General features: G+C 42.6%; 2 protein-coding genes across 8 annotated transcripts in view; one reads left to right on the top strand and one right to left on the bottom strand.

The window, feature by feature from the left end:
- ANKFY1 (ankyrin repeat and FYVE domain containing 1) overlaps window positions 1-22,199 on the top strand; it is a 34,992-nt gene extending 12,793 nt beyond the window's left edge. For all 5 annotated transcript variants that reach the window (XM_075168976.1, XM_075168974.1, XM_075168975.1 and 2 more), the window contains 20 exons: window positions 146-295; window positions 1,217-1,382; window positions 3,525-3,729; window positions 4,500-4,568; window positions 5,298-5,497; window positions 5,927-6,024; window positions 6,425-6,647; window positions 7,583-7,681; window positions 8,928-9,081; window positions 10,054-10,222; window positions 11,454-11,572; window positions 11,923-12,079; window positions 13,313-13,513; window positions 14,600-14,776; window positions 15,201-15,348; window positions 15,611-15,701; window positions 16,035-16,159; window positions 16,379-16,525; window positions 16,997-17,087; window positions 17,818-22,199. In XM_075168976.1, coding sequence (XP_075025077.1) covers window positions 146-295; window positions 1,217-1,382; window positions 3,525-3,729; window positions 4,500-4,568; window positions 5,298-5,497; window positions 5,927-6,024; window positions 6,425-6,647; window positions 7,583-7,681; window positions 8,928-9,081; window positions 10,054-10,222; window positions 11,454-11,572; window positions 11,923-12,079; window positions 13,313-13,513; window positions 14,600-14,776; window positions 15,201-15,348; window positions 15,611-15,701; window positions 16,035-16,159; window positions 16,379-16,525; window positions 16,997-17,087; window positions 17,818-17,950 — 2,922 coding nt within the window. In that variant the 3' untranslated portion in view covers window positions 17,951-22,199. The remainder of the gene's footprint in view (window positions 1-145; window positions 296-1,216; window positions 1,383-3,524; window positions 3,730-4,499; window positions 4,569-5,297; window positions 5,498-5,926; window positions 6,025-6,424; window positions 6,648-7,582; window positions 7,682-8,927; window positions 9,082-10,053; window positions 10,223-11,453; window positions 11,573-11,922; window positions 12,080-13,312; window positions 13,514-14,599; window positions 14,777-15,200; window positions 15,349-15,610; window positions 15,702-16,034; window positions 16,160-16,378; window positions 16,526-16,996; window positions 17,088-17,817) is intronic.
- Window positions 22,151-27,937, bottom strand: CYB5D2 (cytochrome b5 domain containing 2). Of its 3 annotated transcripts, XR_012676622.1 has the most exons (6): window positions 27,552-27,937; window positions 27,270-27,410; window positions 26,404-26,590; window positions 24,622-24,831; window positions 24,078-24,199; window positions 22,151-23,080 (listed from the first exon to the last, which is right to left on the bottom strand). XR_012676622.1 is itself a non-coding variant. In XM_075168978.1 (5 exons), the coding sequence occupies exons 1-5, from the start codon at window positions 27,796-27,798 to the stop codon at window positions 24,163-24,165; spliced, it is 822 nt and encodes a 273-aa protein (XP_075025079.1). In that variant the 5' UTR covers window positions 27,799-27,937; the 3' UTR covers window positions 23,810-24,162. The 3 variants fall into 3 exon arrangements, 2 of the variants coding, with proteins under 2 accessions (XP_075025079.1, XP_075025080.1); XM_075168978.1 differs by lacking the exon at window positions 22,151-23,080 and having other exon boundaries at window positions 23,810-24,199; XM_075168979.1 differs by lacking the exon at window positions 22,151-23,080 and having other exon boundaries at window positions 23,810-24,831; window positions 27,552-27,935.
- Window positions 27,938-27,971: the final 34 nt, after the last annotated feature.

Raw genomic sequence — 27,971 nt, 5'->3', positions numbered from 1 at the left:
TGGATTGTTCCTGCTTGTTGTGATCTTATCAAAATGGAGCTTTTAACCGAAGTTGTTTTGTGAACTTCATAATTGCATTGTGCAATGCCTTGTTTATAAATAAAATAGGAGTATTGCTTACCCTTTTCTTTTTTATTGCTTCTAGGATGACTTGCGTAAAGAAGACTTCAGTAGCATGAGTGCTCAGTTATTGTATAAAATGTTCAAGTCAAAGACAGAATATCCTTTACATAAGGCTATTAAAGTTGAGAGAGAAGATGTAGTCTTTTTGTATCTTATTGAAATGGATTCACAGGTATAGTGAGACTGACTTGATCTGTCTTCTAGAATTTGGTATTTCAAATAACTAGTTTCTAACTACCAGTCTGAACCTTGTTATTGATTTTTGTCACTAATTCTTATTTGCTTGTTTATCATTGCCATAGCTACTTCTATGTATGTAATGGAGGTCTAGTGGTAAAGGCTTCATAAAGACATAATTAAAAGTGTTATGAATTACTTCGGGAAACATCTTGCATGCAACAGATTGTAGCTAATAAAATCCGATACTTGATATTGCTATGCACATTTAAAGTTGAATGGTATTATAGTCAACTTGGCTGCTTCATGGCAGTTAAGTAAGCATCATTTCTTTGAACAAATGCTTTTCCTCTTCTGTTGAATGTTTGAAGTAACAGATGTTTGTTCTGTTTGGATGAACACTCTAAACAACTAGCAAATAAGTTGTCCCCCAACAAAGGGGAAGGAAGAATTATTCAAGTATTAATTATCGAGAATTACTCAATTAGTCCTTTAAGATGCCTCAAATCCTAATTGGAAGCTGGGACTGTAGCAGTAGTTAGCACCCTTAAGTGCTAATCCAGTTGGGATTTGAGGTATCTCAGAGGAATAATTGAATAATTCTTCCTAGTACTGTGTTGAATATGCCTATATAGGCAGCATCTTTTAAGAGTGTACTAGTCTTGCTTCCTGTGAGTTAAACAAGGCTTGCAAACAGAACGCCGGCTTTCTCATTGAACCGCCCTCTGTTCATGTGGTGATGCTCGTCTTCTCATTGTTTTCCTGTGTAAGATGCACTTACCTAAACGGAACATTAGCATTTTGCGTTAGAGCTGAAGGTCTAACATTGTGGTAGTTGGAACAAGCTGTTAAAATGTTGTGTTGGGGCGGTGAACATACCTCTGACTAATGTTAATTGACTGAATTTGTGTTGTAGCTTCCTGGGAAGCTCAATGAATTGGATCACAATGGAGATCTTGCTTTGGATCTAGCCCTCGCCCAAAGATTGGAGAGTATTGCAACTACACTGGTCAACTACAAGGCTGACGTAGATAGGGCAGACAAGAGGGGCTGGAGTCTATTACATAAAGCCATCCAAAGAGGTAAGTAAATAGGGTATGAAGCCTTGTTAACTTGCAGTTGTTCCCAGTGTGGAATATATTCCAAAGTCTATTCCTGTGTCACTCTGTAGTTGACACTCCAGTTAGAAAATTGTAGTCAAGGATGAACTTTGTCCTATTTCTTTTTTTAAACTTAAAACCAAACAAACTCTTATTTGGGATCTGAAAGCTAGCCTGCTGGCTGGTGAACTAAACTTATACCACATGATGTCCAGAAACAATCTGGTAGAGTATTGTCTGCTAAAGGAAGAAACGTAGGGAGATCCTGAGAATATTCTAATTTGACAACACAATGTCTTTCTGACAAATAGTTGAATCAAGCATGACAGCCTAGTCACAAATAAAGAGGAAGCCTTTTTCTAGACCTGGGTTGAATGCAGCATATGCTCCTTTGTGATTATGGTTAACAGCAAGGGTCCTTATTATTGGACACCAGTTTTAGGGGAGGAAGAACTGGCTAGAAGATAAGGAGCAGGTGGAGGTGTTTCTATGCCAGTCTGAATATCTTCAAAGCTCTGGTGAATAGTAGCATAGTTATGATAGTGGAGTCTGAGTACAACTACATGATTATCTTGAGCTGTTCTTCACGTTAGAGTGAAAATGCATCTTATGAGACCTGGAGCACAATAGGGCCTGGTTGCTGTGGCCACAGGACTGTGAAGGCTTTGGAGCAGCAGCATCTTGGCCTATGGCCAAAGTCTGATAAAAATCTGCAGTGAGTGCCTCATGCTACTAGTTGCCTGCAGTGATATCTTTGGCAGCTCTGTTCCAGAAAGCCAAGTGCAACAGGAACCTTACCTGTCACCAGACCTCATGGGTATTGTAGTGCTACAAATTAAAAGCATAAGTTTATTTTTAACAGCAAGGTCTTTTGGACTCTTTGAAGTAGTTTAAGTTTTGTGAGCTCAAAATACAGCTCCCGACTTCTTCCTTTAATCTCCTGCATATCTAAACAGGGTAATGCTGGTGTCTGATCCTGTGAATGAAACTTCAGCAGCAGGAGTAGGAGACCTTCTAGGCATAGGTCAGTGTTGTGATGGCTGCAGCCCTATAAAGCACTAGAAAGATTGCAGCAGGCCGCTCTTCAAACTTAATACTAGCATTTGTCCTCTAGTTCTAATGTCTGCTTTCAGTCTAAGCTAGAGCTCTGAGAATGAATGCTTGCTTTTCAGTAACCAAAGCTTCAGTGAATTAATCACTGTTAACAATCACATGTTCTGGAAGTGGAGCTAAAGCAAATTGTCTGAACTTGCCACATGATTCTTACTTCTAATGATCACTGGAGAGTGGGGGAATGTCAGATACGGAAATCAGAAAATGGGATTTTGGTTTTTGCTGGCAGAGATAATACAGCAATCTGTATTGCTTATACAGGCGAACAGTTTTCGTTGTTCTCCAGTCTCTTGCATTCAGGACAAGCAACTTGTGAATATGTCTATTCAAAGTAGTCTTTGGAGTAAAGCGAATTAGTATTATCCTGAAGTCATTCTCTGCATCTTGGTGTTTCAAGTCCAAGGTTTCATGTACTGAAGTGGGCCTAAGTTCTGACCTCTGAGAAGCTCTCAAGAGGGAGTTCTTAGGAGTGCCATGCATGGTGGGTCCTAACTGTAGACGGCCTTACCCTATCTATAATGGGGCCTAAACTTTCAAGAGCAAAGGCTGTGTTACTGCTTGTTTATGTAGCAATACTGAACAGATGATGACTAACTTCAACTACACACTTTTGACTGATGCCCTGGCATAGTATCTTTTGTTCAAAAACTACTTGTATGTTTTGTCTCACAACTTGTCCAATTGTGCATTAAAGCAGCAGTGGATTTGTCTTGATAGAGAAACTAGCAAACTCCGTATCACCATAACAGATAAACTAGCGTGTGAACTTGTCACATGTAACCTCCAGGCAAAACACTTTTTCCAAGTGGATTGTTATGAAATATTTTAATCCTGACTTTGCAGTGAAGTGTTCTTGAAGTTACCTATTTCTAAGGCATTCTACGAGCAGACACTTTTATTGGAATGATTGTATGGAATAGAGAGAAATCATGTGTATCCATTTTCTGGACTTGTATAAAGCATATAGGGTTCCAGTGTATCCATAAATAACCTTATTTTGTTTCACAAAAGGAGATAAATTTGCTGCAAACTTTCTCATTAAAAATGGTGCCCGTGTGAATGCTGCTACACTGGGAGACCAGGAGACTCCTCTGCACCTTGTGGCATCGTACAGCCCCAAGAAGCATTTGCCAGATGTCATGGCAGAGATGGCACAGATAGCAGAGTCCCTCCTACAGGCAGGAGCCAATCCAAATATGCAAGACAACAAAGGAAGGTAAATAGTGGGTGAAGGAAAATCTGCTACCAGTTAAACAGATAATACTGTAGTGATTGCAGCCCACTAAGAACCTGCTCAGGTCTGTCAGCAAAGCACAGGTGATACTGGAAGCAGGAAAGGTGTATTCATTAATCCAGTTTGAGACCTGTGGGTAGCATTCAAAGCGGAAAGCTGTGCAGGCTGAATGGTACCTTGTCATGACTAATTAAGCATAGCCCAGCTATAGAAAACTGGGGTGAGTTGATTGTGTTGGAACACATGGCACACAATTAATTTGCCTTTATGGAATCACTGAACAGTAGAGCAAGCGAATTAAGATGACAAATAGTATTCCAGAAAGGTACTTCTCTCTGAAGCTGTTAGTGAAACTGAAATTATCTGAAAGAGCCAGTATCTGCAGTGTGTTTATCTGAAGTGTAGGGTCTGTAAACTGCTTTGCAGGTTAGGTTGGGATGGCAAACAAGTACATAAAATGATATAGAAAACTTGGAGTATACCAGCTACTTAGTTCCGATAGGTCAAGCTCTTGTGCTTTTTCCTTAAAGTTAGCTCTTACATTAGTGTAAAGGGTTGCTTACTACTAAATTAATTAGAATCATGTCCACTAAAAGGGTAGATTGCTCTTTCTGTCAAGATGTGCTTGTGCCCTTCTGAAAGCAGAGACGAAAGTTAACCCCATAAATCCGTAGGGGCATGTTGGTGACCATGGACAAAATCTTAAGTGTCTCACTTATTTCTGAGGTAACTGTACTTTGCTCCAATTGCAGGACACCATTACATGTGTCAATTGTGGTCAGGAATGAACCTGTATTCAGTCAGCTTCTCCAGTGCAAACAGTAAGTCTTGCTTGAATGTAAAATACACTGAGGTTACCTTGTACTATGAAGATAGGAAAACAGGTTTAACAACTCTTCTGTGCCTTTTCGCCTTATCATAAGACTAACAATAGGCTTGGGATGCAAAAGTGTAAAGACTTTGCATAACTTAAGATGCCAGAACAATGCCAGAAGCCAAGTAGGTTTTTGCCCTACTGTAAAGAGGAAGCAAACTGCATCTCCATGTTTTTTCAAAGACGGCTAGGTGAAATAATGTAGCAATAACTTCGTTTGTAGTGGAGCTAAAAGGAGTAATAAGACTCTTAAAATGTCTAAATACGTTCTTGAGTTCAACTTGGGTTCTGCTTAAAGATAATACAGGTGACTTCTTAGGGTGATGCAGCAGAATACTTCATTTGACTTGGTTTCTTTGTAGTTGAATTTGCTGTTCTTGAACACAATTTACTCAAATACAAGAGGATTTGCCTCTTTGTTACATTTAGTGGGAGCCCAAATCTACCAGGGCCTTTCTTCTCCTAGGAGCAATGAGCTTAAATCTATAGTCCTGCTTGTTTCAGAGTATTCACAAATTCTCTGAAGTAACTGGAGCTACAGTAGGCTTCTTGGCAAGCAAAGTTGTCAGTGAGGCATTAGATAAACTAGTACAGCTGTTCAGACACTTGAAACTTAAGCTGCATTGGGGACCACTTTTTAAGGTATAAATTGGGGAACATTAACTCTTATTTTTAGACTAGACTTGGAGCTGAAGGATCATGAAGGAAGCACAGCTCTGTGGCTTGCAGTTCAGTATATCACTGTATCGTCCGATCAGTCTGTAAACCCTTTTGAGGATGCCCCTGTTGTAAATGGAACCTCATTTGGTGAGAACAGTTTTGCAGCAAGGCTGATCCAGCGAGGCAGCAATACAGATGCTCCAGACACAGTAACAGGTAAAACAGAGGTTTGTATTTCTGTGTAGGTGGAAGGCTTGTAAGTTAATTACTTAATGCTAACTGCACTCTGAGGAGCTGAATGAGGTTTCAACAGCATTTGCTACGTAAGAAATGGTAGGTGGTAGTGGCTTTACCCAGAGCTGGAACACTGACAGGTCCCAATCTGAGCTTGACTTGCAGGAAGTGACAGAAAATCTGGACTCCTTGCCAGGTCCTAACATCCTCTTTACAGTTTCAAAATGTGTAATTGCTAAAGGGTAGCGCATATGACAGTCCAGCATTGCAAGGGGACTACTAGTAGGTAGGATTTTCCTTGTTGGCTTCAAATTTTAATGTTGTAAGGTAGCGGCGAAGGTGCTAGCACACTTGTTAGTATCTAAGTGCGGTTGGAATAGCACTCTAATGGTGTTCATGGTTTTTCTTTAGGAAACTGCTTGCTTCAAAGAGCAGCTGGTGCAGGAAATGAGGCAGCTTCTCTCTTCCTAGCAACTCATGGAGCAAAAGTCAACCACCAAAACAAATGGGTAAAAGCAGAAACCTACAGACTGTAGTCTGAAAGTTTCCTTATTTCCCTTCAGAAATAAGGTAGCAGAGATCTCTCACTGCTAACCATAGCTTAAAGCAAGTTGGAATATCTGCTGAGCCTTTTGCATGTTTTCAGATACTTACTAGTGATCAGACAACTGTTGCATTCTCATGGCACTATTCTTGAGGATCACCGGTTGCCAACACGCTTTTAACACTTCCCTCAGTGTCTGTTGTAATAAAGTCCTTAATATAGCCTAACTCAATGTGGTTTGAAAGTCCTAAGGAGCTTCAACTACTAGGACTTAAGCTCTTCACACCATTCTTGTGGGCGTAGTAGTTTAAAAGCTACTTCTCTTCTGGGTTTCATGTCTCAAGCTGTTACCCTCTTTATTAAAGGGAGAAACACCACTGCATACTGCCTGTAGGCACGGCCTAGCAAACCTGACAGCGGAACTTCTGCAACAAGGAGCCAATCCAAACATCCAGACGGCAGAAGCAGTGCTTGGTCAGAAGGATGCATCTTCTCCAACAGCAGAAAATGTTTATCTGCAAACTCCCCTTCACATGGCTATTGCTTACAATCACCCAGATGTGGTGTCAGTCATCTTGGAACAAAAAGGTAGGTTTTTTCTGGTTCAGACTGTATTGATGCTGTAGTGGATTGGTGTGTCAAGATGGCATCTAAACTGTGTTTTGACAAACTACTAATAAAGCATGTCCTCTGTAAACATTGTTTAAGTAGAGCAATTAGTAAGACTTAAACTCAAACTATCTGTTTGGTAAGACTAGAAAATTAATTTGCCCATAAATCTTTTAAGATCTCCGCTGTAGATGATGGACTTGAACACTTAGCCCCAGGTTGTATTTCAGCTGTACAACTGAGATTCCTTTTCTCTCCCCGTCAAAGCATTTGGTTTCATGCTGGAATCAAATATGGACAAAGATTTCTGCCTCCCTCAACTCTTTCAGTAAGAGGATTTTGTACAGAGTAATGCTGGTGTTGTAGTCAAGTTGAGACTTAAGTACTGAAATACTAGCAGAAGAGAGTTTATTAAATGCTACTAGTTCAGCTTCTCCTTTCCAGCAGCAGGAAGGGAGTTTGACAGCTGAAGCAAGGCCTATTTTGTCTCCTACTATAAGTGGGATTTAGAGGGAGTAGGTGAATTGGGGAGAATATCCTCCATCCCAGAGAGCTGAGAAGGAGGGATGCTGCCACCATCTTGCAGTACAGCCTCCACTCTTCATTCTCAGAACGTTGTATACGCCACTCTATCTGGAAATGGAGGTAGAAAGGGGTCAGGTTAAGCCTCTTAGCTAGAAAGTTGAAATTTTTTTTTTAGTATAAGTATTAAGATTAGGTAGTAGTGGCAATACTACCTGAATCCTAAGCAGTATCACATCTGGGAAACTGAAGGTACGATGCTTGGATCTTTCAAACTGACTGCTAAAGGAACAGCCCACTTCAAAATGTGACATTGCTACTCCTGGAGCTTTCAATGTGCAACTGCAGGTCAAGTACAAGAATGCTCTAACTCCTTATGCTTTTTTTTCTAGCTAACGCTCTTCATGCTACCAACAACTTGCAAATTATTCCTGACTTTAGTCTAAAGGACTCAAGAGATCAGACTGTGCTGGGATTGGCTCTTTGGACAGGTATGTGCCTTCAAAACAAGATGAGAACTTACAAAGGTATGGAAGCTATGATGTGGATAAGATTTTTAGGACAAAACAGCAGGTGTGTCTTCATATCCTGGCTTGTGCTGCTAGTGAGAAGCTGTCAAGGAGAGCTTTAGATGATTCTTCAGCTTCTAATACTGAATGTTCACATCTGACTTACTGATAGATTTCTAGCCCTACAGCTTCCCTTGTTCACTAGCAGGTAGCCTGGAGCCTCTTTCCCACAATGATACTGCAGTTCTGTGGAATTGTTCCACTGTGAACTCCCTGGTAGTCTTCATATCAGATCACCATATTGTCTGTTCATGGTTAACTCTGTTCTAGATGCTGGTTAATACGGTAATGCTGACCTTCACAAAGGGAAGGTGAGCTACTTTAAGTAGCTGTTAAGGGGAACGGATCTTGAAATAGTGATTCAGAAGATGCTTTCTTGTCTGAAATGTGGAGGCAAATGGTTTGTGGAAAACTACATATTTTTGTCTGCAGCGAAGTGACTTTTCAACAGTATCAAGACATCATCAAAAGAAAGAGGTGGTGTGGTCACTACTGAATCAATTTAAGTATGGTCCTACTGAGCTGGAAACAGCAGCTGTATGGGAGATGGCTACTCATGCTCTAGACTTAAGAGATGAGGCAGAATGCTTAGTGATGTTGCTCTGTACAGGAGTGCTAGATGTCATCCATATGTAAGAAACATCTTTACTGTCCAGGCTTTTCACTTTCCTTTCCAATGAAAGAAACCTTCCTCCCTGCCATTGCCCTTATCTGCTTCTGAGAGAAGGAGGAGGAACTAAACATCTAACACAGTAATATTCAAGGGAATAGCTTATGAATGTAGTACCAAAGTTAGTATGTTTTTTGGACAAAAGTCTGAAGTGATATGGAGGATTAGGCTAGGTATGGTTAAGGAGGACTTTACTACATTTAGGTTGGCAGAACTAATGGGAAAGCTGCTGTATACCAGACCATGTTTGGTGTCTTTAAGCAAAACCAAAAGGACTCAGTAATCAATATTCAGTAAGTCTGCAAATGAATATTCAAGCTGGGTAGAGTCATGAGTTGGTTTAGCTCATGTATGTAAATTTTAATAGGCTCTAGCATTCATTCAGTGCATCTCTTACTTTAATTACTAAAAATTGAAAGCTTGAAGCTTTATTTATTAATCTTCAGTGTGTCTTTTATAGAACTGAAGGTAGAATACTAATGAGCTTTAACTCTTTAGGTATGCATACAATAGCAGCTCAGCTGCTTGGATCTGGAGCGTCCATCAATGACACAATGTCAGACGGACAGACTCTACTACATATGGCAATACAGAGACAAGATAGTAAGAGTGCACTCTTTTTACTGGAACATCAGGCAGATATAAATGTCAGGTAAGATCTTAACTGATACAACGCTCAACTGCGTATGTATTTAGGAGTGGGTAGTGATGACTGCCTTTATATAACGGATTGAAGTTGGTTTCAAATCATGATTTGTGCATAGTTATGCATTTGCTTTTTATGGCACTAGTTATGGCTGAGGGATTACATATGTGAACTTGGACCTACATATAGCTCCATTGGTCAGTACCTCCTCTTGAGGCTGCAGGGGGAGGTGCCACTTAATTCTAGGCAGAACAGAATCCTTTGTAACAGACTCTCAAGTCCTAGAGACGTGGTACTGAACTTCTATAGTCTCATCTATTTGCTAGCTTGTTGGAGCTGCATGTTTTCTTAATTAGATGTAGCTCCGTGTTTTCTACCATCTGAACTAATTAGATACAGCTCCAGCAATAAGATTCCGATAGAACTTGCCTCCTGAGTATCTCCTAGACAAGTTGATATTAGGCTGAACAAAACATTTATCTGCTTACATGACTGACAGGCTGTCTTTGAAATTTGGTGAGCTGTACTGTAATGAATGTCACGGGAACAAACTGCCTAATACTGCTGTTCTAACTTCAGTTTTTTAACAGTTGGTATTTCTGACTGTTGCTTGTATTGTTACCACAGTGCAGACAAAGCTGTTCGCTTCTCTGGCAGTAGGCTTGCTCTGAAGGAACTCTGTTCAAATAATGGCTGCACTTAAGGAAATGACAGTGTCTCGGAGCTAAGAACACTAACAAGCTTTTCAAACTTCAAAAATCAGTTACTTGCTGCTAAAGTGGGGGGGAAAGGAAGGTAAACTACATAGCTGTGATGAAAAACTAATATGGTGCATTTGCTTGGCTGTAGAGATATGGTCTTACACAGCAAAAATACACACATGAGGAGATAATTCTTGGCTTTGCCAATAAACTACTGTAACACGAGGCCTAACTTTATAATGCAGTAGTAACACACTTCAAACTGTACCTATTACAGAACACAGGATGGAGAGACTGCCTTACAGCTAGCTATAAAAAACCAGCTCCCTCTTGTGGTTGATGCTATTTGTACCAGGGGAGCAGACATGTCTGTGCCAGATGAAAAAGGAAATCCTCCTTTATGGCTTGCCTTAGAAAATAACCTGGAAGATATTGCATCAACTCTGGTAAGACTGTCAATTGACTTAATTTGGTCTCACTTTTGTGCATCTTGCTAGCAACAAAGGGCTCATCAGCAAAAACAAACTCAATGCATGAAAAGAACAGAGTGTACTATACCACTGTCTAATTTCTAGAGGTTTTTCTTCACCAGAAGTTCCTTTTTCTTGGGAAATCTTCTAGAAATCTTCTATAAACACTGTAGTCTGCATAGTCAAATAACTTGCAGCCACTGTAATAAAAATATAGAATATGCTATCTGGATTTCTGATTCCGGAAGGAGTAAGGATCTACTAAAAACATCAGTCTGTAGCATACCAGATGTGTGTAATGATAGGCTTCCTGAATAAAACTGAACACTTATATGTATGCTTTAGAGTATGTGCTGGTTTTTATTAAATCTTAAAGTTCCATCAAGAAGGCCTTTAAAGGCTTATATTTACTTCTAAGACTATTTACTTTCAGGCATAGGTGATCCAGCAGGAGACTTCTTAGCAGACATAAGTAGACCTCCTCATGTCTCCTTTATAAGGAAGTTACTTGAAAGCTTTGTCTCTGATATCCAGTTGTTGTCTGCTAGCGACAACTATTTAAAAGCTGTGCTGATGAGCTGAGAAATACGTCTTGTAACTGAACTTGACAATTTGTGCTGGTATTGGATAAGAATCTTCATGGAGTCAGCACTGAAACTACTCATGTATAAACCTTGTAAATAGTTTACAAAGTGGAGTGGAAACAATTCTTATTCAGTGCCACATTGCTTGAGTAAGTAGTTCTGTAGTAGAAGAATACAAATATTAGAAATACAGCTCCTGGGAAAAAACTCTCTGTCCAGCTGAATGTATAGGAAAGCAAGTAAATGGGTCAGATCTTCAAAGGCAATGTCTGCTGATGCTATTTGACTCGCTTTAGGTGCTTGTTATTGCTGAAAGTGAAGTAACTGTTACCCAGACTGGCTTAAGACCTGTCTATGCAGGGTATATGAGTCAATATCTGAATTGTCAGTAAATGCTACCTAATTAAGCATTGCATAGTAGACCAATAAAATATTGGTCTGGAAGACATTAAATGAGCTTCCTGAAATTCAATGACTGTCACAAGAATAGATAAGGCATCTCAAATTCTACCTCTAAAGGATAATGTTTCAGAAGCATTAGTCAAGGACTATATAAAGTAGTAGGAGCCTGCTGGAGACATAAAAAAAAAAACTTCACTGCCTCATTGTGCTTCTCCTTCTAGGTTAGGCATGGCTGTGATTCAACCTGTTGGGCGTCGGGACCAAGTGGCTGCTTACAAACTCTTCTTCATAGAGCTATTGATGAAAACAGTGAACAAACAGCATGCTTTCTTATTCGCAGGTCAGACCCCCTTCTAAAATACAAACCTTCTAATGTGCACATACATATTTTCCTGGCATAAATTAATTGAATGCTATTTTGAGCCAGTAACAGGTATGTGCTTCATTAGACTTTTGGTGGGTGGATGGCACTTACGGAAGTCTTGACTAATCTTAAAGACACATTCTGTTATCTATATTGGCATCATGTTCTTGACGACAGGAGTCAAAGTAAAACCAGGAACTTGTGCTTATGTAGAATGTGTCAGCAGTTGCTGGGTCAGCTCTTGCAAACTTTTTTCCTGACCCTTGTTTGGAACAGTTTAAGTCTGGATTAAATGTAATAGATCGACCGTATTATGTTTGTTTTAGTGGTTGTGATGTGAATAGTCCCAGAAAGCCAGGCCCGAATGGAGAAGGAGAAGAGGAAGCTCATGATGGACAGACACCCCTACACTTGGCAGCCTGCTGGGGACTAGAAGAGGTGATCCAGTGCCTTTTGGAGTTTGGTGCCAATGTCAATGCTCAGGTATGTCGAGATATTGTACACGGTTTCTTTGAAGTTGATTCTTTGCCTCTAATGTAGTGAAAACAACTTCCCTCTTAGCTGTGTATCTTGCTTCATAGGAAGAAACATCCTTCTATTATGGCTGAGCCAATGCGATGATGGGCTGCAGTTCTAGTTTCTTTCCTGTCCCTTGTTACCAGATCTAGTGCTTATCTGCCCATATGATGGGTTAATTCAGGAAGCTATACTGAAGGAAAACAATGATACAGAAAACTCCTTGCAGTGTTAGTTTCCTTATGTAATGATTGGAATTCAACTCTTCTGTCCCTAGTGTGAATTAAAGGCAGGAGCAGGGCTGTATTCTGCTGCAATTAATCATTAGATCAGCTATAGTGTGAACTCCAGAATACTCTACTCTGTTGGTATGTTTGGGAAGTATTTTCTGTTACTGAGTAAACTGAGGTGATGTAACTATGAATTACACTACTTTTTTGATTACACAGTAATCCTTAAACAGAAACTTGACAGATAGCAACAAAAGAAATGAATGCATAACGTTTCTAGGTCCCGATGCTATTAAAAATGACATCAAGATGAGTGACAGAACACACAGTCACAAAGCAACTGTGGCTGTAAACTGCTGCTTGATTCAAAATTATTTGAATTTGCTAGACTTGAATATACTGTTTGCATAACAAACATGCCTGATGCTGTTATATTTTCAGTGAGGGAAGTTCCAAGTGTTTAGCTTCCAGAAAACTTAGCACTAGTGCCTGAGAGTCAACCTAGGGAAGTATCTGCAGTGCTGAATCTATGGAAATGATACTTCAGGTTTGCATACTGTACGTCGTTGTTCCAGATAAAAACTGAATTCTACAAATTGTTAATACTATGAAGTATTAATATCAAATACCTCAAACTAATATTAGTTTGAAAGCATTCTCTTGGAAGACTATGGTCTTGAATGCCCATCTCTGCCCCCAAAATGTCTGACTACATGGGAAATGTTACCCTGAGATACTTAAATGGCAGTATAGCACAGGATTGAGGTCAACCTATTTGGAGAAACAAATACCAATTTGCTTCACTTACACTGTGGATTTGAGCTCCCACTGCAACTGTTTGGTGTCCCAGCCAAAGGCAGCTGGGTATGTCACAGAACTAAACTAATAAGCTTCCTCTACTTTTCAGAGTTAGGGAGGGATTTGTGTATTACTGAATCTTCAGATAACAAACTTCCTGGTTTCTTTCTAGGATGCAGAGGGAAGAACTCCAATCCATGTTGCCATTAGCAACCAACATAATGTTATCATTCAGCTTATGATTTCACATCCAGATATTAAGCTAAATGTACGTGACAGGCAAGGAATGACTCCTTTTGCATGTGCTATGACGTATAAAAATAACAAAGCAGCTGAAGCAATTTTGAAGAGGGAACCAGGAGCTGCTGAACAGGTAAGTTGGGAGTATTCAAAGCATGCTGGTGGTTTTACTGCACTAGTCTGTGGTAACAGGTGTTCCACAAGCAAATTCTGCTTTATCCTTTTGTGGCTTTACATGCAATGATGTTTGCCAGGTGCCAGTTTTCTGTAGCAGGATTTATTAGGAAACCGTAGGTGTGTACACGCTGTGTGTGAGTAAGAACATCAAGGGTTACTGTCTCATCAAACCTTATCTCATTTTGTCAGTACTAAATTGAGGAACAGGTATATGTGTATATATAAGGAGAAAGTTCTAACTCTACTCTTGTCTTGTGCTGGACTAGTACAAAAATAATCTATTACCTACCTTTCCTAAAACTATCCAAAATAGAAACCCTGACCTAAAATAACTGAACAATAGATGTTATGCTGCACTGCTGAACTATAAAACCTCCAACTGTATCTTCAGGCTTCTGGTGTGACACTTCAGGCAGCTGTTCAGGAGTTTCTTCCTACTCTATGTAAGTTTAATTACTAGTAAAGTATTTGAGTGCTTAGTGAGCTCTTGTAATATATGTAAAACATGATGACAAATACAGCTGGTTCTAAATACGCTTTAACATCGGCTTCAAAGCAAAGATGAATAACAACATGCACTTGGTATTAAGCCAAAAAATGAATACATTTTGCATCAGTGTGGCAGGATTGCATGTTGCTTCCTTCTCAGGTGTTAACTGCCAGATTGACTCAAGTTTGTTTCATTTAACTGAGTTTATCATTAACTGCTGCTCAGTACTTACTACAACAGCTGTTAACCTTTTGTCTGTCATAATACTCTCCAGTGTGTGGTCAAGAAATGACAAGGTTATAAAGTAGAAATAAAATAGTCTGAAGCAGACTAGAGTGAGCAGTTGCAGCTGATAATTTCTCAGTTCAGTTTATTTGATAGTCACATCTATCAAATAAGTCTCTAATGTCAAGCAGTGAAAGGAACAAGGCTCTACAGTTCACCTCAAGTAGAGGGAGCAAGTACCTCTTGGTGAAAATATGTCCTATTACATAACAATTCGCTGTTCTATAGAAATAAAGGATTTCATTTCACGTGCCCTTTCTGCTACAGGTTGATAATAAAGGTCGGAATTTCCTACATGTAGCTGTTCAGAACTCGGACATTGAGAGTGTCCTGTTCCTGATAAGTGTACAGGCTAATGTAAACTCCCGGGTCCAGGATGCCTCCAAACTAACACCTCTCCACCTGGCTGTACAAGCTGGCTCAGAGATCATTGTGCGTAATCTGGTATGTACTGGAGAGTCATTTTTCCTCTGCTTTAAAATGCACATTCTGCCTTAATGCACATTGCCTGTGGGCTGGAAAAGTCAGCTGATGGTGACACCACTTCTTCTGAAACAGAACTCAGACTTGCATAAAGTTCTTCTAGCTTGTGCTGTTAGCTGAGCTGCATCAGTAGCTTTTGTATGAGCATGTTTGATTTGGAGCAATCACTAGGTAGCGTGGCTTACTTTACCTTACCTTGCACTTTCTGCACATTTGAACATGAACACAAGTTGCAGCAGCTCTGTAATGATAGCATTTTATATATGCTGGAGGCATAGAAGTATCTCTGTTCAGTGGAGTCTTGTGTGCTTCATTTGCAGAAATAAATTGTTGGCTAATAGCCCTGAAAACATCTTTGAACATATTCCTTCTTGCATCTTGACAGCTGCTTGCAGGAGCCCAGGTGAATGAACTGACTAAGCATCGTCAGACTGCCCTTCACTTAGCAGCCCAGCAAGATTTGCCCACAATTTGTTCAGTCCTTCTGGAGAATGGAGTAGACTTTGCAGCTGTAGATGAAAATGGAAATAATGGTAAGCTGCTGAAGTTCTACAAGTAGATGTAAGCACGTCAGTAGGTCTGTTAATGATATCTCCTAGTGGTAGAGATAGTCCACTGAATGGACTTACTCTTCAAAGGTAAACAAGAATGAAAGTCCAAGAAATCAAAGCTGGTGGAAGGAGCTTTGGAAAGGGAAGGTGGGGGAAATGGAAGGGGGTGCTTAATTTTATCAGGCTGTAATTATTGCTGACATTAACTGCTTCAGATTCTTGAAGCTTCTCTTCTATTTTTCAGCTCTTCATCTGGCAGTGATGCATGGCCGTCTAAACAATATCCGGGTCCTCCTCACAGAGTGCAATGTAGATGCAGAAGCCTTTAATATTAGGTAATTACTATAGTCTTCACAGACTAAAAGAACCACAATCTAATTTAAAATATGTGCTGGTATGACTATATAAAAACCCCAAAGATTTGGCTTGGATTAGAGTACTTCTACAGTAATTTTACAGTGAAGTGTGCAGAGCATACTGTGCCTAAATTGTGTGGAAATTATGTATACCAAGAAAAGGAAGTTAAAGTAGGCAGTTCTGTATGATGTACTGTGTTACTTAAGTGTAGCATTGTTTAAGTCTGAACCAGATTTGAAAACAAGGAGAGTTGGGTGAGTAACTGTAGTAGCAAGCAGACTTTGATCAGGATAACCAACTCTTTTCCCCAGAGGCCAGTCACCAATGCATATTTTGGGACAATATGGGAAAGATAATGCAGCAGCCATCTGTGACCTCTTCTTGGAGTGTATGCCAGAATACCCTCTAGACAAACCTGATGCTGAAGGAAACACAGGTAGGTGAGATTCAACAGCTATTAAACTTGAAAGTCACTCAAGTTTTATTAATGGTATGTCACTTTTAAAGCTGGAATAATTGGCAGTAGTATGTTAAATACAGTAAGATGCAAACGTTACACGGAAACTTAAAAGAACTAAAGATCCCACTCTGGGCTGAGTGTAACACAAGACCTGCCACTCTGCTAGCAGGGAAGCGTCTGGCTTTTGTCTTTCAGTGCTCCTGTTGGCTTACATGAAGGGAAATGCTAACTTGTGTCGTGCAATAGTGAGAGCTGGGGCTCGTCTCGGAGTCAACAATAATCAAGGAGTCAATATCTTCAACTACCAAGTTGCTACAAAACAGCTTCTCTTCAGACTGCTGGGTAAGTACTACTCGCTGCAGTTGGAAAGTGTTTTTAGCTTATGCTTCTGAGGTACTTTGGTAGAGGAAAGAACTCTGGACCTCTGACTTAGATGACAGTAATTCCAGAGAGGCTGAACTTCTGAATATTCTACTAATTTAAATGGGGGGTAGAAATACTAATTTTTCTCATGATCAACTGAAAAGCTGCACAATGCAGACCTGTCAAATATTACTTTTTCTGGAAGTGTAGACATGGAGACTCCTGGCTGGTGTCGTAGTCTAACGTAGCTTAAAACCTGGTCGCTGGACTCGGTAGATAATGTGATGTTGATGAAAGCAACTATACATTGTCTACAAACAAGACTACTGCAAGAGCAGTCAAATCAATTATTCCAGATGCAACCTGAAACTGGAAAAAGCCTCCTTAATGTTACAGTGTACTCAAGAGGTGTCTGAGCCCGTTTTGCCTTTTCATTTTTGCCTCTAACAGATATGCTGACAAAAGAACCTCCCTGGTGTGATGGCTCCAACTGCTATGAATGCACTGCCAAATTTGGAGTCACGACAAGAAAGCATCACTGGTAATATGACACATCTTGCTGTGCTTACAGCACAGGAAACGGATTCCTTTTCCAAGTGTAGCTAGGCTTGTTCCTTCTGGTGGCTTAGGAAACCTCCGTGTTAATGTAGGCGTATAACCAGTAATCCAGCTGAAATATTCCACCCTGTCCTGGATCAGTAACTTGTGGTATGAATAAAATCATATCTTAAGCAGTTTGTGCACTTAATACTCTGATGTGTTAGAAATGACAAATCACGTCAAAGTTCCAGTAGTGTAACAGAAGATTTAGATGCCCACTTTCAGTATTGGGGCTGACTTGCTCTGAAACAGGCAAAAGATTCGGGCAGCCACTGCCAGCTTAGGTTAGGGGTGCTGTTTGTAATGTGGAAATGACTCAAGATGCTGACGTGAGTTGCCTTTTCTTAACCCGTCTGAATTTCTACAAAATATGCTGGGTTAGGTGGATGTTAAGCTAAGATTTTTCTCTTAGCCCAGTGTTCCAGAGAAACTACATATGCATCAGTTGAAGTAGTACTAGGTGACTGACTAGTATAGAAGCAGCACGTGTTTTTGGCATTAGTGTTCAATTATTACATGAGAAATATCAGAAGATACAGGAAAAATGTAGCATTTTGATTGCTACTGTACTTTTTTAGTGATACTATAATTGATAAAGAATATCAAATGGTAAAACCCTGGTGTTCACTATGAGTGAATTCACTTTTCTCCCACCCCTCTTCTATCAACAGCCGACACTGTGGACGCCTGCTCTGCCATAAGTGCTCAACAAAGGAGATTCCTATCATAAAATTTGATCTGAACAAGCCAGTTCGAGTTTGCAACATCTGCTTTGATGTCCTGACTCTGGGAGGAGTCTCCTAGTATGCTGTGGAAGTAAAGGGATTCCCAGTCAGTGCTCCTGACAGCAGCTCTGCTTAAAGCCCTCTGGATAGGGAAGAGGAGGCCTATACATGTCTTCTGCAATAGACTGAACTAATTAAGGACCCTGTTATGATATATTCTGGTATAAATGACTTTGTATGACTGTAAATGTATTGGGCTGTGATAGACTTCACTAGGAATTCAAGTGGATTGTTGAAACCAAGTGACAAAAGAATTTAGACCCTCTTCTAGTTGCAGTGAGGTATGGAAGCTAAAATTGTTAAGCTGATCTTTGAATCGACATAAAACAGGTTTGTCCTTGACATGGTGCTTTGCACTGAGCAACTCTATTAAGTCCTGTGGCTTTCAGGCTGCTTAGTAGAGATGGCATTAAGTTTCAGGGTAACCAGGTATCTTTCTTTGCTTTGTCTTAAAGATAAATGTTCCCTTTCTCTAGAGAAGATTCTTGTGAAGCTAGGCTGAGCTGTTGCAACCACTGTTCGTTTCAAGAAACTCTTAAAAAATGGGTGTAGTTCCAAGCATAGCTCAAGAACTGTGGCCTTACAACAGAAAGCTTTACAACATCTGATGCAAAGCAGTCAGAATTGCAGATCCACATCTTGATACCTCCTCAGTAAATGTCTCATTAGCTTTAGCATGTTCAAGGGAAGTGCAAGATTGTTTTAGCCAGTAAGTACTCTTGCTCATATCTGCTAGAGCTGTCAAAGTCTTTGTTGCACTCTTATTTACGTTGCTAGTCCTTCCAATTCATGAAACTCGTATAAATGAACATAACTGTGCTGAAAGGCCTAAGCATATGCTAAATGGAGAAACACTAAAACTGGTTAAGTAGTCTAACTCGCAATACAGCAATAAATGCTGAAGTGCATTATGAATCCCATGAGGGAGAGTAGCACTTTCCTTTGGTTTAAAGACCCTGGTTAACTGCTGCAGGAGAGTCGGTGCCCCTTCCAGTGTAGAATGTGCTGCACCTCTAGACATTAAGTTTGGGTCCATTTTCAGCAGGAATGCTGGTGAGTGGGAGTGTAGTTGGAGGTGTCCTATTAACATTAAGCCTCTGGCCTTGAAGGAAGGATTCTGAACTGGCAGTGTGGTGCCAGGCATTTGGATTAAGCTGCAGTATTTTAATCTAGGCTGGTCGTGCTCTATTAAACGTGCTGAATCTGTAAAAATCCAACACCACATTGTCTAGGTAAACAGGAAAGTGTTTTGCTGATAGACAAGGTCATGATTTGGTGGGCAAAGGCTTCAGTCAGAAAAAATGTGTACTTAAGCAAAACTATATGCCATGTTGAGGCTGTTTTCATCCCAAGAGATGAACCTCGTTTAGACTCAACTCAGCATTCCTCATCTCTACTCCATGAATTGGTGTGCATTTATTTAATGACTGTTATCTCCAGTGTACAATATAGACAAGTTGGACACATTGCCCTGTTTGGAATAGTGACTTGTCAGTCTTAGAGTAAGATGAGGTGATAAGCCAGACTGCTGCTCTTACGGGAGACTTGCTTGGGGTTTTTCTCAAACTTGTACAAGAAAAGGATGGGAGAGGTGTAATTGCTGACATTTGCACGATGAATTTCACATCAAGTCTCACTTGATCTGCACTTTGATCTTCCAATATGCACATATTATAACTGGAATCTCACCCTTGTAACACTAGAGAAGAATAATGGATGATAATACAAATTTGCCTCACTGTTTAATGTCTGCTGCTGTCATGTTCCAACAGAATGCCCTGGGTAACACAACTGGTCTCTGTAACACAGTTACTAATACAAGCGGTGCATCTCTGGTATGATATTCTAGGTGAATGAGGTGGAAAATAATGATGTCTGAAGCATTTAACTGCAAGCTACGGTTTGGGTTTTTTTGAGTGAAATAGATAGTGGAAAACACTGTACTTCTAGTCCATTGCTTTTTGGTATTTCAGAGTATCACTGGCTGAGGTCTCTAGCAGTAAAAGATAACAATGATGGAGAGAGAGAAAGTGCATTTGGTGAAAAGTCTTGACTGTAGCGTATCCCATGATAACATGTTGACTTCCTTCTTGGTTTGGAGCTGCGGTGCTGTGGAGTGGTAAGTGTGTGCTCGGAATACTGAAGGATAGTGGTAGAAGAGTGTTCTTCCAAGGCCACAGCCTATAGACTTCAACTTAATTGGAAAACAGCACAACATGTAATTGCTAAAGCATTTAAACTCACTTTTTCAGTGACTTCTCTGATGGAAGGGGCAAGGGAACAGGCAGCTCAGTTCTAACAGAATAAGCAACCTTTTAAACGATGAAAAATGTAGATCCTGTGAAAATTCAGCTTAACTAAATGGCAAGTTTAAAGCTGGCTAGTTACTCTTTTTAAAAGTAGAATATTAATTATAACTGCCTGAAACTCTGGGAAAGATCTGGGAAACCATACGTAATGCTCCTAGTTTGCTTTTTACAGCCAATACTGTATCAGATTTCTTACTGAAGTCTGAAAGGAAAGTTACCGTTACTGATAAACTAATGTACAGCCTGAAGTGTTCATTAAATTTAAAGGAACTAAATTCAGCAAATTTGATCACTTTAAAGTGCCTTTGAGATAGTTTCCTTCCAGCCAACTCTAAATAGCTTTCTGCCAGAGTTAAAGGGGAAAAGCTCACAACTTGAACCAAAACCCAAGTTAGTTCTCTACTAGTTCTTCAACTAAAGAGGTTGGCCCCACCAAACAACCTTCATGCACTCTGAGAGTTCAGACCAATACCAGGCAGACCTCTGAGATTTTTTGGGAGTTTTGCTGGCAATGCTCCACTGCAGGGTACAAATGCAAATGGAGGCACTTGGTAATGTAGTAATGGTCAACACATTTCTAACTCCATAAACAACTGCTCTTCCTTTTTGTAGCGTACTACAGTTGTGACCAAAAACCTCACCCCTTGTACCCCTGCTGTCTTTAAGTGGTATCTATTAACTTGAGTCTCAAGTCTGCCAAGCATTGAACAAAAGAGTAAATGGAAAACAAACCAACTTCTGTCCCTGGGAAGTGATGCTGTCAAACCAGGCTTAGGCACTTGGGGGCTGCACGGGAAGTCTGTGGTGGTTCATACTGTAGCTTTTTGTTCTTAGACAGGATTCCTTTTGATTGCAGTCATCCAGCACTCTTATAAAAGCACAAAATGTGGTCTGGCTTAAGTTTTAATTTGTGTATCTGAAAAAGGTGTAGTCACTGTTTCACACCACTAAGTGGAGTGAGAATGTTAGTGTTGAAGGTACTAACAGAGCGTAGCAAGTTGCTGGCTAAAAGCTGACAGATGCCTTAATGACTTCCTGCGCTGGAGATCAATGGCTTGTACAACTTCTCACGTAGTGCTTATAAATTAACATGTAACAATATGGGAGGCCAAGGCTGGATTTTTTTTTGTAGATCAAATGTTAATAGGCAAGTCCTCTTTTTCCTGTAATCAGCAGAGTTAGGTACTGCAGCAAACTCATCTCTAGAAAAATCAAAGCTTGTATGAGTGACAAAAATAACTCTGAACCTTCTAATACCCTCTGTGAAATAGAAAAGGAAGTCTTAGAACAATGGCATTTTATCTGCAATGTTTGTCTGGAGTCATTGTAAAAAATGTATTTTTCCAATATGCATTACTTTGTTGTGTAATTCTACTTGTAATAAAATGCGTAACTAGATAATGCATTGTGAGGTGGAAACCTTGTTAAGAAGGTATCTTCTGTAGAGACAGCTGCCCCTCTGCAAGCTACCCTTTACAAGCCACGAGGAAAACTAGGGATAAAACATTCAATTGGGCATGACAACTGTATTCTTTGTTCTGAAATTATTCCAGGTATTCATTTTAACGTTGTGGAACTGCTACAGCTGTTCTTCTGGCTGACAAGGTCTGGTGTTCTAGTTTATACCATATAGTCATCCTGAATGCCTTATACTAGATTTATCTAGAATCATTGTTATGAAACAATCCTGACTTCCTGCAGGCCAGAGCTGGTTCATGGAGTAAATCAGTTCTCAGCTCAGATCCATTTAAATGGACAAGCTGAGCTGACTCAAAGTAACATTCTAGTAGTGCGTTCAGCTGTGTACTGGTGGGCAGCTTAGCCTCCTCGAAGAGCACATAACTGCTGCAGCTTTACTTCGGGAAAAGGAAAGCTTCAGTGCAATAGCAAAACCAACCAAAACATCTTGGTGAGGTTGTCATGCATTAGTCTTTTATTAATAAAACTTACTAAAGTACAGATGAATGGTGAGCTTTATTAGAGCACTGTCTGTGTTGACTTGACCCCTGTGTAACTATCACTGTTTTCTTCCCACCCTTTTCTACCACGGGAGAATCCAGCTGAGCTTTTGCAGTAGAGTAGAAACAAGAAAATCTTGGAGCACTTCAGGTCAGTGAGGGAGTCTCCTTGTTTGCTTTAATAGATGACTTACTCCTAGTGCAAGACAAACTGCACCCCCTCCCCACCCCCCCAGTGTTTCCAAATGCCAAACTGAGGAATAAGCTGTGAATGGGTTTTCAACGAACTTTAACTTCAAGCTTTTGCCTTCCTGCAGCAGCTTACTTGATTTTTATGTAGCTCGTAAGATCAAACCCATCCCTCAGCATTTCAGCACTATTTGCGTAGTGCTCGAGCATTACAGCAAGATGAAACTTGCTCAGAAGTTACATAGCTGATACACCTTCACTAGGACTCCAACTTGTGACATTGACTTACAAACTACTTTATACAGTATTTAATAATCTGGAATTTGCTGCAACTCCTAAGGCTACTTTAAAGATACTTGCCAATCATTTTTGGGGATGGTTTGACCTCTAAATGCAAATTCTTGTTAAAGAAGTGACATGCTAACACTTAAAATGCCCACTAAGTTGTGGAGACAACGAAGCATGGCTCTGCAGCTCTTTCCTGCGGATTTTACACAGCTTTATCTTTAGGACTGTCATGTGAAGTGAGTAGCCCACTCCCATCCCAAAGATGACACAAGCCCACGGCTGACTTTCAGTTCTAAAAGCGTGACTGGGGACTTGAACACTGTGTGATGGCTCTGCTGCCACTCATCTGCCCATACAACTTCCACTGATGGCCTGAGAAGTGCCTTGGAGGGCTTCTCTTCAAGACTACGGTGCAAAAGAAGCACAACAGAACCAGGTTTAAAAAAAACCCCAAACACAAAACCCCAAACATTTATTACAAGCAGCATATACATGTTTAAATTGCTGTATGGCTCCCATCCAGGCAGCTGTAGCCTCATCTAAACGCATAGGTGAGAAGTGCTGTAATATGTCCTACTGTCCTGCAATAAAGCGATTACTCTGGCTTTGAAGCAGTGCAGCCAGGCCTGCTGTAATCTCACTAGTTATTAGCTAATTACTTAGATTTGTGGGACTTTCTTTAGAGGTGGTAGTAGCAGCTCAAAACTAATGCGTTTGTGCGTGCCTCCCGGCTGTTCATAAATAGGTGGCAGCTGCCTTAAGGAAAAGAACCGAACACAGCTCAGCACGGATCTGTGCCACTGCTGGGCTCTGCGAGATCTGGGGGTGTCTCTCAAGGCTGCAGCTACACCAGAAACTGATTCTAACAGTAGATTCTACGAAAAACAGCAACTGCTTCCCGGCAGCCTGGGGTTCATAGCACCCAGGCCCCACACAGAAATAGTAATAACTTGCCCTGCTCTTATGGGGGTCACCCACAGTCCTGAATATTGCCAGCTACGATAAAATACGGACGGACTTTAAGGGAGCTGGGCCTTGTGGGGATACATCCAGGTTGTGGTCTGATGGACACGTACCAGATGGGAGGAGGTCACATACCAGAATGGAAATAGGAGGCAGACTACAGCAGGATGGTCGTGTTACCAGATAGCTTTTATTATCGTCTATTTAAAACTACCAATTCTTGATCTGAGTAGTTTGAAAGCAGTGAATCAGAGGACCAGGACGGTGAGGTTAATATAAAACAACGATCCTCATAGGTGGCTTCCGATATCTTCTTCGCACAGTACCTAATACAAGCACTAAATGAGGAAATACAGCCATGACCTTTGCCTTCTGTACTCCAAGAATTTGATAAAGCTTGTGTATAACTGAGCCACCCAAGTTCCTAGATACTACGTACCTTAATTGTAGGAGAAATTCAGGCTTCTCCCTGCTACCTTTAAACTCTTTGGAGTAAATCAGGTGACTGGGAAGGAGCATTAGCACTACAACGCAGTAGGCAGGGTTCGGGCCGCTGGAGGACTGTGCATAAACTGAGGTCAGTGACGCTGCAGTTCTCGTGCTCGCTACCTCGTTGCCTTAAAACACACTGCACCCGCCACCATGCATCTCCTTCCCGACTGCACGAGAAATCGGTTTTTAGATGTAATTCAGGCTGTGCATCTTACAGTTTGTTGCCAGATGTGAAATACCCTAGGAATAAAGCACTAAGAAAAGTATCCCGTTACTGATGTTTTAGCCACTACCTTGGCTGAAGTGTCTCCTCCTCCTCTCAACTCCAACTCCGCACGTTAAAGAAGAGTCACAAATAACACGAAATTGTTATTGCTCCCTTCGCACAGACAGACGGAAGGGAACGGAGCTGGAGCCGCAACTGCCCACCCGAAGTGCAACGTTTCGCCGCAGGACTCTACGCCCCCCTCGCATCCAGCCCCCGCAGTCACGCCTTTAGGACGCACTGCTCGGCCAGCGGATGGCAGCCGGCGTATTCCTCCAGGTGGGGGTTGTCCAGATCGCCTCTGTCGCTGTGCTGGGAGGAGTCCGGCTGGCCCCACGGGGGACCAGTAGTCCTCACGCACACACAGGGACTCCCCCTCGAACCAGGTCGGTACAGCTTCCGAGGGACTCCAGTCCAGTCTCTGTTCACTCCCCCACTAAGAATGGAAAATTAAAATAAATTATAATTCAAATCCATGAAAATGCTTCCAGTGAATAGCGAATCATTAGAAAGAAACCAAGATAATCTGGGAGAGTTAGAACTAACACTCACTGAGGTAGGCTTTGCTCCCGATAGCCAACGTCCCACAGCTTTCCGATACCTTTTTATTGGCTGTGCTTCAGAAACCTGTGGCCTGAACCTGGTTTCATCAGTGCTGCTACATGCTCTCACCCTCTGGGAGCAACCAACCTCTGCTTCCCACATTTCTGTTGCTGGAAAAGGAATCATAGCCTTATGTAGCACAGCGTGTCTAATGGCAAAATGCCTTTTCTGGGGGTAGCTAATTGCTCACAGATAACCACAGGCCTTCCTCTGTGCCATGACTGAACGCAGTGATTTTGAGATCTAGGGCAAAAGAAAAGAAAAAAAAGTCTCAAGTACTTCCGCAACTACTTCATAGTGTCTCTTTGTGGGCCAAATCCTGCCTGTTCCCCTAACTACCGCATCTTTTAAGCCTGTAAACTCTTACACAAGCGACTGCCACACGACACCCAGTCCCAAGGATGCACCCAAGCTCATTCACGCATAGAAGCGGATCCCCCAAGGTAGGCAATGCTACTGGCGTACCAAAATGAAGCCTAAGCATTTTGCAGTGCGGTCTGTGAAATGATTTCATCTTCAAACAAAGTAGTCCCTAAACTGAGAGAGGAATACAACTAAATAGGCCAAGTAGGAAATGACTAGTCAAAGCTCAACCTCATTTTTAAGTGGTTTTAAGTGAAAACTATTGTGGCAGTAGCCTGTGAGACAGGCTGTGAAACTGTCTGAAAAACACGAGCTAATCCTTGCATTCCTTATAGGTAAGAAAACCTGTGTGAATGCAGCAGACGGTCCTAGTGGGATTTCCGTCCTGTTTTCCCGAGAACAGGATGATCACGGGCACGTGTGGCAAATTCTGAAACCTGGTTTTGATTCCAGTGTGACGGAAGAGTTTTTGCCTCAGAAATAAAATTCCTAGAAGTATTAGTGATTGGGATGAAACTATTTTTGTTTTACCCGCTCACCAGGTCAACGAGCAGAGCTCCGCTCCGCTACCTCACGCTGGAGAACATTTTCACTAGCCCAGCCTAGACCTCTGTGCAACTCCAGCCTGGGTGGAGGCTATCAGCGGTTGCTGGGCTGGCAGAGAAAATCTAGGGACTCCGACTCGCACAGCAGCAGCGGCTCAACCTGGCACAGCAGAGAACAGCACCGCCGCTCCTTGCCGGTTGGCTCTGCCTCTGTCAGAAAGCACAGCCTGAGGAACGCAGACAGGGTAAGGGACCGTGCCCGGCGTATTCCAGCCATGCCAGCACTCAGCACGTTCGGACCAACCTATGCCCTTCTGCGGAGAAGTCACCAGACCTCGCCTATGGACTACGGAGCGCGGTGGCTGCAGGAGCCAGGACATCTTCCTATGCCACTCCTGCTAGGAGAGGCAATGCCAAAGCTCAGGGCGTCCAAAAAAAAGGGCAGAAATGCTCTGCTCCCAAGGCTCCAAGCGTGATGGCAGGAAGGCAGAGTTTACCTCTGTCTGGAGCACCAGAATCGGCTGCCCTCAGCAGAGCTCCACTCAGAGTTGCAGGGTGGAAACTGCTGCTTCCTCTGCTCGCTTTCTGCTTGGAACTTCAGAGCTTCCTCAATCGCAGCCTCAGCCTGCCTTAAGGCTTCTGTCGGTGCCCCATTTTCGTCATAGAATCTGCCCACCAGCTTCCCTGGGAGAGAAGATTAATTAAGACCACAGTGTTTCCAGGCAAGGAAAAATGAATAGTTCTGTTGTTTTAAAAAATTTGTTATTTAAAGACAGAAAAAGGAGGATCTCGCCACGGCCCAATTTTAAAACTGAGCTTACATCCCTTCCATTCTTGGAACGCACAGCAATTTACCCACATTAATAAATCCACGCAGGACAAGCTCAGGCACAGCCTCATTAAAGATCACAAAGTCAATGCCACTTTCAGCTGCAGAACCCAGAAGCCTTTCCCGCCCATGCACCTCATTCCCCAGAATAGTTTCCCTGCACTGCTGCTCCTACGGTCTCCCGAGTCCTGCTAATTTCAGTACTCGCAGTGCTGGCCCCATGCCTTTTTCTCAGCAGAGATGAATAAAAGCAGGGCAGAGAGCTGCAGCTGACAGCCTAGGGCAGGAAAATTGTTAAGCTTCGCCTTAGAGGAAAGTGGACCTCAAACTAGGTCCGATTTAGCAGCAGCTCCCGCTGATCGCTCACAGGTTCCAGCAGCCACCTGCAGCACAGGTGACAGACCCTCGCCAAGGCGGACACGTTGTAGACGAAACCTGGCCTTCCATCGCCGTGCTGCAGGCCGACCCTCGCCCGCCCGCTCTCCTCCGCAGGCCTTTCCCTTGCGCCTGGTCACCCCGGCCAGAACCACCTACCCACGGGGTCGTAGTTGTCGCCGTAGAAGGAGAGCCAGCCCCGGATGGTGAGCATCTCGCCCGCCGACAGCGCCGAGACGTCGTCCACCAGCCCCGCCTGGGTGAAGTCGCCGGTGGCAAACGCTCTGGTGGCGTCTCTCCCTGCGGGGCAGGCGGGCGGTGAGCCCCCCCCGCCGGGCCCCGCAGCCCCCACCGAGCCCCCTGACAGGGCCCCGTCAGGCCCCAGCGAGGCCCAAACCCAGGGCCCCGGAGGGCCCCCCGCCCCCGCCCCACTGGAGCTACCTGCGAGGCCGCTGTAGGCGCCGCCGGGGCCGTAGTGCCTGCGGCCGCGCTCCACGTCGAAGACGCGGCCCAGCACGGCGAGGTAGAGGCCGGGCTCGCCCGCCGCCCCGCGGTACCGGGCCAGCTCGGCGGCGCTCAGCAGGCGGCCGCGGGGCGGCAGCAGCCAGGCGCGGGGATCGAACCCGCGGCCCAGCAGCCAGGCGGCCCCCAGGCACAGCAGCGCCGCCGCCGCCGCGCCCCGCCGCATGGGGCCGGGTCACGTGCCCGCCACGACCGCGCCCGACCCCTTCGCGACACTTTCCTCGCCGCACGGCAGCGTGGCGGCGGCTGACGGCAGCGTGGCTAGCGCGGCGTATGTGCGTGCGCGACGATCCTTCCCACGGGTCCGCTTTACGGCGAGTGTCGCGCGGCGCGGCCGCA

The sequence above is a fragment of the Calonectris borealis genome, chromosome 19, assembly GCF_964195595.1.
Source record: "Calonectris borealis chromosome 19, bCalBor7.hap1.2, whole genome shotgun sequence".
Taxonomy (NCBI): domain Eukaryota; kingdom Metazoa; phylum Chordata; class Aves; order Procellariiformes; family Procellariidae; genus Calonectris; species Calonectris borealis.
Note: the sequence above shows the minus strand (reverse complement) of the source record. Positions and strands in the feature narration are given on the sequence as shown.

Coding starts and splice junctions, on each gene's coding strand:
- CYB5D2 (XM_075168978.1), bottom strand. CDS start 27,798: ATGCGGCGGGGCGCGGCGGCGGCGGCGCTGCTGTGCCTGGGGGCCGCC. Junction 27,411..27,551: donor CGCCTACAGCGGCCTCGCAG/GTAGCTCCAGTG, acceptor CCTGCCCCGCAG/GGAGAGACGCCACCAGAGCG. Junction 26,591..27,269: donor CGACAACTACGACCCCGTGG/GTAGGTGGTTCT, acceptor CTTCTCTCCCAG/GGAAGCTGGTGGGCAGATTC.